This window comes from Chaetodon trifascialis, chromosome 2 (genome assembly GCF_039877785.1).
Source record: "Chaetodon trifascialis isolate fChaTrf1 chromosome 2, fChaTrf1.hap1, whole genome shotgun sequence".
NCBI classification, from domain to species: domain Eukaryota; kingdom Metazoa; phylum Chordata; class Actinopteri; order Chaetodontiformes; family Chaetodontidae; genus Chaetodon; species Chaetodon trifascialis.
The window spans coordinates 17,465,165-17,473,913 of record NC_092057.1 but is presented as its reverse complement, the minus strand read 5'-3'; the positions used below and the strand labels follow the sequence as shown (position 1 = coordinate 17,473,913).

The following is an 8,749-nucleotide window of genomic DNA, read 5'->3' as shown; positions in this document are numbered from 1 at the left end:
TTTTATTTATTTATTTATTTATTTATTTATTTATTTATTTAAATCGTACTTGGCAATGAAGCTTTTTCTGATTCTGATTTGATCCTCATCGGACAACATATTGTTGAATATTGAGCTTTTTTTTTCGGTCACACAACAGTTTTATTTATTATTATTTATTCTGCTGTTTGGAGTTTAAGTCGGCAGTTTAATCAAAATGACCTTCAGCACTGCTGTCATTGCTGTCATTCAGCAGCGTTAGAGATACACTTGAAAAATCAGGATGCCTCCTTTTCACCCTCTAACACAGGGACGACCCTGGGCACGACTGTGCGCATATTGGTGCGATTCATTCATTAACCTGACAGTAGTGATGGGTCCTACAGTCCCGATGCTTCGGAGCGTGTGTCGAGAAATCCCGGAAGTGGTTACTGAAGCGCGTATCGACGCTTGTGTCGTTTAGGGCGAATGACGTCACGGATGACGTTCGAAACCTCGCTGTCCAGGAATTGGTTCAACTATCGGCGCGATTTATGTACTATGCACACTCAAAGTGAAGTGTTTGCTGTGTGCTAAAGAATTGGGGTACACAACAACAACAACAACAACAACAACAGCTCATCCATGCTGAGGCATTTTCGTGCTTCGCATGAAAATAATGAGGGGATGTGACATATTTTGTATATTTTGTTTCGGAATAAAGATGAATAAAATCGATTTCACTGCTCTCTTCATTTTCACAGGCACACTCACTGCCCCTCACCTTCTTAAACACTGCAGCAGTTTGAAAACAATTGTTCCCCTGTCATTATGAGTTATTCATACGTTGACAAGATTAGAAGTAATTTTAGATTCCATTGTATTGTCAATGGTTGTTTTCAGGATTCTGAAACACAACCAGGAGCATCAGACCCTCAAGATTCAGTGGGGGAAAAAAGAACAAAAGGACACGAGGAAAAACTGCTATGCTCACAACCACGGAACAACTTCTATTCCCATCTAACCAAATTCACCAGAAAAAACAAGATGAGACTGCACTGATCAGCAGCGAGGAACAGATGCGAGTTTCCTGACCAGCGTCACAGGGCACTCAATATTTCTGATGACACAGCATTCCCTACGATCACCTATGATTTTTACGTCAACACCAACGTTAGGCAACTTATTTAAACTGATGTTGATTTAATTTCCGTAGTACTCTTTCTAGTCCAGTGTCTCTATATATTTTGGTAAGCGTCACCGTGTGATTTGAAAGAAGAAAAAGTTGACTTAAATACATCTAAGTAGTGCAAGTGGTATAGTAAGAAGAAGTATAAACAGTAATAAGGTTTTTTTGTTTTTTTTTTAGTATGAAGTAGTTGCAGACGAGTGTATGTAAACAACTGATCACTTTGAGGAACCAAACTGTCACTTTTTTTCTTGATGCAGTTATCGAATATTTCTTTATGTGACACTTGAAATAAACAAAAAAATAAATAAAAATTAAGAATAAAAAAAAAAAAAATAAAAATAGTACACTGGGAAGCGGAAAGACTCTTAAGAGCCGGGCGTAAGAACTGGCTGAAAGAACAATGTTCCCATCATTATTTTGACTCGCATACATAATCTTTATTTGACGCATTCGATGCTTCGACATATCAGAAAAACTCTTTACATATATGTTGGGTGGCCCTGAAAAGGACCGTTGAGTTTGTTCTTACAGGCTTAGAAGAGTTTAGCCACCGAAGCCGTACAGAGTGCGACCCTGCCTCTTCAGAGCATAAACCACGTCCATGGCGGTGACGGTTTTCCTCTTGGCGTGCTCAGTATAGGTGACTGCATCACGAATGACATTCTCCAGGAAAACCTTCAACACACCGCGAGTCTCCTCGTAGATGAGACCAGAGATACGCTTGACACCACCACGGCGAGCCAGGCGGCGGATGGCGGGCTTGGTGATTCCTTGGATGTTATCACGGAGAACCTTGCGGTGACGCTTAGCGCCTCCTTTACCGAGTCCTTTGCCTCCTTTGCCTCGCCCACTCATCTTGATAGATCAGCTGTATAAGCCGTAATGATAACCAAAGCTGTGTGTCCAGCAATTTAGCTATTATGTGAGGACGTGTGAGAAAGCAGAGGCGGGCCTCTTTCTTCTTTGGCTTTTCATGCCGAAGGAAGATACATTCTTGCAATAGCGCCACCAACTGCACACTATGGTGAATGAATCGTGTCTGTCATCTCTATTGGTGAAGGTAGCGTTGATGTCGTGGGTTTTTTCTTTGACAAAATCATCATACACTTATTATCAAAAGAAGGGATATTATACCGGGAGGTTTTAAGAGGGTTCTGCATCCTCAAAATATTAATTTCCCCTGCTTCAATGCAAAACAAAAACTACAATGTCCATTACCTCTCAGGTTCACTGTTTAAGTGATTTTAGTGATTATTCTGAGCATTTGATGGTTAAAGCCTCTGCCTTGTGGGCCTTGAACGACCCGAAAGGCTCCTGGAAATTAGATGTTACCATTAAACTACCAGGCAAATAGTTTTATCAACATGCAAAATGGATATATTAAGAGTTTAAAACATTCACATATGAAACATTACCACTAATAGCTTCCTGGTACAAATTATATGATAGACAGCATTTAGAACTTAACATATACAGGGAAAATAAAGTGCAGCTAACCGTAAAGATTAAGTTCACCATTTTGGAGAGAGAGAGAGAGAGAGAGAGAGAGAGAGAGAGAGAGAGAGAGAGAGAGAGAGAGAGAGAGAGAGAGAGAGAGAGAGAGAGAGAGAGAGAGAGAGAGAGAGAGAATTGTGTATATATAATTGTGTGTCAAATTTAGATTACATTCATTTCAAGATGAATAGTTTGGCACACCTAGTGTGTAAACGTTGTTTGAACAACCTTCGAACCTGCCTGAGAGGACTTGTAGCTGCATATGTCATTTGTGATGACAGAGGGCAAAACATCCAGCAAAATCACCCTCTCATCATTTATAGTTGCTTAAATTTGAACTACCCTTTCCAATGATATATCTCATGTCTTTGGATGGGATGAGGGGAACTTTGTTTTCATGCTGAGACAAAGTGGAGACTGCAGCAAAACGCAAATGCCAAGAAAAGAGAAAAGATGAGTCAAATATTGTTAAGATATTGTTTTTAACTATGTTAATCATATAATTTCTTGTTTATGAACATGTCAGGAATCATAAAATTTGAGTCATAGTTCAGTTAAACTTTTTGTTAGGAAAAATAATATCAACTTTATTAATGCTTAATAATGCCAATTTTGTTCAGTAGATCAACAAAAGATACAGGACAAATGTTCAGTTTCATTAAAAAAAAAATGGACTGATTCTTGTTTTCTTGTCAGCCTATTGTGATTTTGTTGTGTTATGATAAAATTGTTCTGTTAGTCCACTACAGTGGACATGCTGTAAAATCTAAAATGAAAATATTTTTTACAAAATTCAAAATTGTGAGTTGTTGTTTTAGCTCCAAAGAGGGAGGAAATCACAAAAGTTAGATTGAAAGATGCTTTTTTCTTTGGTTCTCAGGAGGATATAATTATTATTTTGTGTGAGCCCTACTACATCTAATTGACTGGCTCTCCAGAAATCTAAAAAGTGCTCAGGATTTGCACCATCCTAATTGTACCTAAATAATGATGATGATGATGATGATGATGATGATGATGATGATGATGATGATGATGATGATGATGATGATGATGATGACAGCTGCTCAGTTGCTTTTTTTTCTTCTTTTCTTTCTTTCTTTCTTTTTTTTAGGTCTTTTCCGTCATCTGCAATGACAAAGTAACACTAAAGTAACACTAAGTAAAGTAACACTGTTTGTTTTTATGGTTTCATAGAAATTACTTGCACTACCTGCACCTACTTAATACTAAAAAATAACAAAAAAAATCTTATGATTATTACTACTGTTTATACTTCATGCCACTTGCACAACTTAGATGTATTTAAGTCAACTCTCCACTTCTTTCAGTGTTTTAAGAAGGTGAGGGCCAGTGAGTGTGCCTGTGAAAATGAAGAGAGCAGTGAAATCGATTTTATTCATCTTTATTCCGAAACAAAATATACAAAATATGTCACATTCCCCTCATTATTTTCATGCGAAGCACAAAAATGCCTCAGCATGGATGAGCTGTTGTTGTTGTTGTTGTTGTTGTTGTTGTTGTTGTTGTTGTACCCCAATTCTTTAGCACACAGCAAACACTCACTCCGTCACCGCTATGGACGTGGTTTATGCTCTGAAGAGGCAGGGTCGCACTCTGTACGGCTTCGGTGGCTAAACTCTTCTAAGCCTGTAAGAACAAACTCAACGGTCCTTTTCAGGGCCACCCAACATATATGTAAAGAGTTTTTCTGATATGTCGAAGCATCGAATGCGTCAAATAAAGATTATGTATGCGAGTCAAAATAATGATGGGAACACTGTTCTTTCAGCCAGTTCTTACGCCCGGCTCTTAAGAGTCTTCCTGCTTCCCAGTGTATTATTATTTTTTTTTTATTAATTTTTATTTATTTTTTTTGTTTATTTCATCTGAAGTGTCACATAAAGAAATATTCGATAACTGCATCAAGAAAAAAAGTGACAGTTTGGTTCCTCAAAGTGATCAGTTGTTTACATACTATGTTGCACATGTTTTTATGGTTTCATAGAAGCTACTTACACTCGTCTGCAACTACTTCATACTAAAAAAAAACAAAAAACAAAAAAACCTTATTACTGTTTATACTTCATGCCACTTGCACTACTTAGATGTATTTAAGTCAACTTTTTCTTCTTTCAAATCACACGGTGACGCTTACCAAAATATATAGAGACACTGGACTAGAAAGAGTACTACGGAAATTAAATCAACATCAGTTTAAATAAGTTGCCTAACGTTGGTGTTGACGTAAAAATCATAGGTGATCGTAGGGAATGCTGTGTCATCAGAAATATTGAGTGCCTTGTGACGCTGGTCAGGAAACTCGCATCTGTTCCTCGCTGCTGATCAGTGCAGTCTCATCTTGTTTTTTCTGGTGAATTTGGTTAGATGGGAATAGAAGTTGTTCCGTGGTTGTGAGCATAGCGGTTTTTCCTCGTGTCCTTTTGTTCTTTTTTCCCCCACTGAATCTTGAGGGTCTGATGCTCCTGGTTGTGTTTCAGAATCCTGAAAACAACCATTGACAATACAATGGAATCTAAAATTACTTCTAATCTTGTCAACGTATGAATAACTCATAATGACAGGGGAACAATTGTTTTCAAACTGCTGCAGTGTTTTAAGAAGGTGAGGGCCAGTGAGTGTGCCTGTGAAAATGAAGAGAGCAGTGAAATCGATTTTATTCATCTTTATTCCGAAACAAAATATACAAAATATGTCACATTCCCCTCATTATTTTCATGCGAAGCACAAAAATGCCTCAGCATGGATGAGCTGCTGCTGTTGTTGTTGTTGTTGTTGTTGTTGTTGTTGTTGTTGTTGTTGTTGTTGTACCCCAATTCTTTAGCACACAGCAAACACTTCACTTTGAGTGTGCATAGTACATAAATCGCGCCGATAGTTGAACCAATTCCTGGACAGCGAGGTTTCGAACGTCATCCGTGACGTCATTCGCCCTAAACGACACAAGCGTCGATACGCGCTTCAGTAACCACTTCCGGGATTTCTCGACACACGCTCCGAAGCATCGGGACTGTAGGACCCATCACTACTGTCAGGTTAATGAATGAATCGCACCAATATGCGGCACAGTCGGTGCCCAGGGTCGTCCCTGTGTTAGAGGGTGAAAAGGAGGCATCCTGATTTTTCAAGTGTATTTTATTGTCAGTCAACGGTGGTGTTCTAAGGCCCTCTTTATTATGTTATTTGAACAACATCTCTAACGCTGCTGAATGACAGCAATGACAGCAGTGCTGAAGGTCATTTTGATTAAACTGCCGACTTAAACTCCAAACAGCAGAATAAATAATAATAAATAAAACTGTTGTGTGACCGAAAAAAAAAAGCTCAATATTCAACAATATGTTGTCCGATGAGGATCAAATCAGAATCAGAAAAAGCTTCATTGCCAAGTACGATTTAAATAAATAAATAAATAAATAAATAAATAAATAAATAAATAAATAAATAAATAAATAAATAAATAAATAAATACACAGTCTGTTTTCTTTCCGGAATAAAAAGAGCAGTACAGCTGGCAGTGGAAAAACAAGGAAATCGAGGCTCTGCGTGTATCATGTAGCTATTAGCAATAACAGTAGTGCAGAACAAAAGTAGGTTTAGAAAAGTCGAAATAATAAACATTCACATTCCATCAGTGTTAGATGTTTCAGGTGTGTTTCAAAGTCTTGAAATAAAACAGACTTAAATGTAGTCTGCTCACATTAGCGCCAAGCCATCTGGGTAAAACAGACTGATCCTGGCTGGCCAAGTTAAGTTTGTGAATTACACCAAATATGTGGCGCGATCAGAAACCCGAGGTGCATCCCACCCCCTGCGCGAGACGGTGGGGGCTGAAGCAGCTCCCTCAGTAGCAGACTGCTGCATCCAGGTCCTTCTGTCAGACTGCTCAGGGGCAGCATCATGTAACGTAGCTCTGTGTTGAGGCTGTCTTTCTCAATTCTACATCAGAAACCCACTTTTGTTCTGCACTACTGTTATCATTGCTAATACATGATCACATTATCCACCTCACCTGGTGCAATTTCTGAGTTGTTGTATATTTCTCTCAGCTATGCAGTAACACCATTTATTATCCATATCAGAAACAGTATTTTATAAACTGTATTTTGTTGTGCATGCATAGATCTCGTTCTTTCTCAAGCGCAATAAAACATGACATTTGTAGTTTTTCCTCATAAGAGTATTAGCAGTAGGATTTTATGACATTTAGTATTTCATAATCTGTACACACCTATACAGTTATTTTTTTCTATTCTCCTGTACACTTATTTTTTGTTTGTTTGTTTGTTTGTTTGTTTGTTTGTTTGTTAAATCTCGACCCATTTGTGCCTCTGTTTTTGCTTTTTGTAATGCGACGACAATGGACAACAGACACTAACACATAACGTGAGTGAGAAAGTCAACTGAAGTAAAACAAATAAACCAAACAAACAAACAAACAAACAAACAAACAAACAAACGGGGGGGGGGGGGGGATAGTTGATTCATTTGACATTTTACTCATATTAAAAGAGGTTTTTTTAGCAGTAGAAATATTCACAGTGAGCAGCTGTGTTCGGAGGTCTGGCATCGTAAGCCTCGATGGCCATCGGTGTGTTTGCTTGTACCGGAATAACTTCGTTTAATAAGAAACCGATGATCGACAGACGGTTTCTTGCACTTTGCCTCCCTGAACAAACATGTAGGCCAGCGGGGGAACGGCTTTCGATGGAGATGTGATGCATTATAAAACATTTTCGGAGAGAAATGAGTGAGAAAAGTCGCTGAGCAGCGCTGGCCGCGACGGTGAATGTGTGAGGTTTGGAGGCTCTCCAAACCAAAAGCAGAGAGCATCGGCGCTCTACATGACTTAAATGTGAAGAGACACGAGTCTGCTAACGGCTCGCTTCACCGTGAGCCTTCGGCACTCGTCCCACATTTAGTTTTGAGTGTTTTATCGGTGAAGAGAAAACACAAGTAGGCCGACATTGAGACTGCACCGAAGAGAGCCGGCCTGGATTGAGTCTCCACGGTTCTCACGGTGTGTTTAAGTCCAGCCTCCTGCGCCGGAATCCCCACCAGTTAAGTCTGACCCTCGTGTGGTTGTGAGTGAAGGGAAGAGCAAAGAACGAAAAACCCAAGAGAAAATGGCAGAAGTAGCACCAGCTCCGGCCGCCGCTCCGGCCAAAGCAGCAAAGAAGAAGACTCCTAAGCCCAAGAGAGCCGGCCCCAGCGTGAGCGAGCTCATCGTCAAAGCCGTGGCCGCATCCAAGGAGCGGAGCGGCGTGTCCGCGCCAGCTCTGAAGAAGGCTCTGGCTGCCGGTGGCTACGATGTGGACAAGAACAAGTCCCGCGTCAAGACCGCCATCAAGAGCCTGGTGGCCAAGGGGACTCTGGTCCAGACCAAGGGGACCGGGGCATCCGGCTCTTTCAAGATGAGCAAGAAGGTGGCTGAGCCTAAAGCAAAGAAGCCCGCCAAGAAAGCCGCTCCAAAAGCTAAGAAGGCCGCAGCAAAGAAACCCGCCGCGGCCAAGAAGCCCAAAGCAGCAGCGGCAGCCAAGAAGCCGGCAGCCGCTAAGAAGTCCCCGAAGAAGGTCAAGGCGGTTAAGAAACCCGCAGCGGCCAAGAAAGCAGCCAAGAGCCCCAAGAAGGCCTCAAAGCCCAAGAGCCCCAAGAAAGTGGCGAAGAAGGCTCCTGCAACCAAGAAGAGTCCCGCAAAGAAGGCCGCCAAGCCCAAAGTCAAGAAGGCAGCACCCAAGAAGAAGTAAGCTGTCCTCACTCGGATGCAGACGTGTCCTACAAAAGGCTCTTTTAAGAGCCACCACATCACTTTTCAAGAGTGTGTTTCTTCTCTCTGTTGTTTCCAGGGGTTGCACCAAAGTTCTTCTTTCACATAATAAACTACAAACTATTATTAACCACTTGGGGAACCACTACAGAGCTCACAGCAGCAGCAGCAGCAGCAGCAGCAGCAGCAGCAGCAGTAGTAGTAGTAGTAGGAGTAGTAGGAGTAATAGTAAAATATTGTAAGGAGGAGAGGGAGAGCCACATAGGATCCTAATAATTACAAATTACTGGATGCGCATATGAAGACACAAGATCATC

General features: G+C 40.7%; 2 protein-coding genes across 2 annotated transcripts; one reads left to right on the top strand and one right to left on the bottom strand.

Annotated features, from left to right (window-relative positions):
• Positions 1 to 1,693: 1,693 nt before the first annotated feature.
• Positions 1,694 to 2,005, bottom strand: LOC139347238 (histone H4). The gene has a single exon (XM_070986684.1). It carries the CDS (start codon positions 2,003 to 2,005, stop codon positions 1,694 to 1,696), a length of 312 nt encoding a protein of 103 aa, XP_070842785.1.
• Positions 2,006 to 7,790: 5,785 nt separating this feature from the next.
• On the top strand, positions 7,791 to 8,460 carry LOC139343086 (histone H1-like). Its single transcript, XM_070980490.1, has one exon. It carries the CDS (start codon positions 7,792 to 7,794, stop codon positions 8,410 to 8,412), a length of 621 nt encoding a protein of 206 aa, XP_070836591.1. The 5' UTR covers position 7,791; the 3' UTR covers positions 8,413 to 8,460.
• Positions 8,461 to 8,749: the final 289 nt, after the last annotated feature.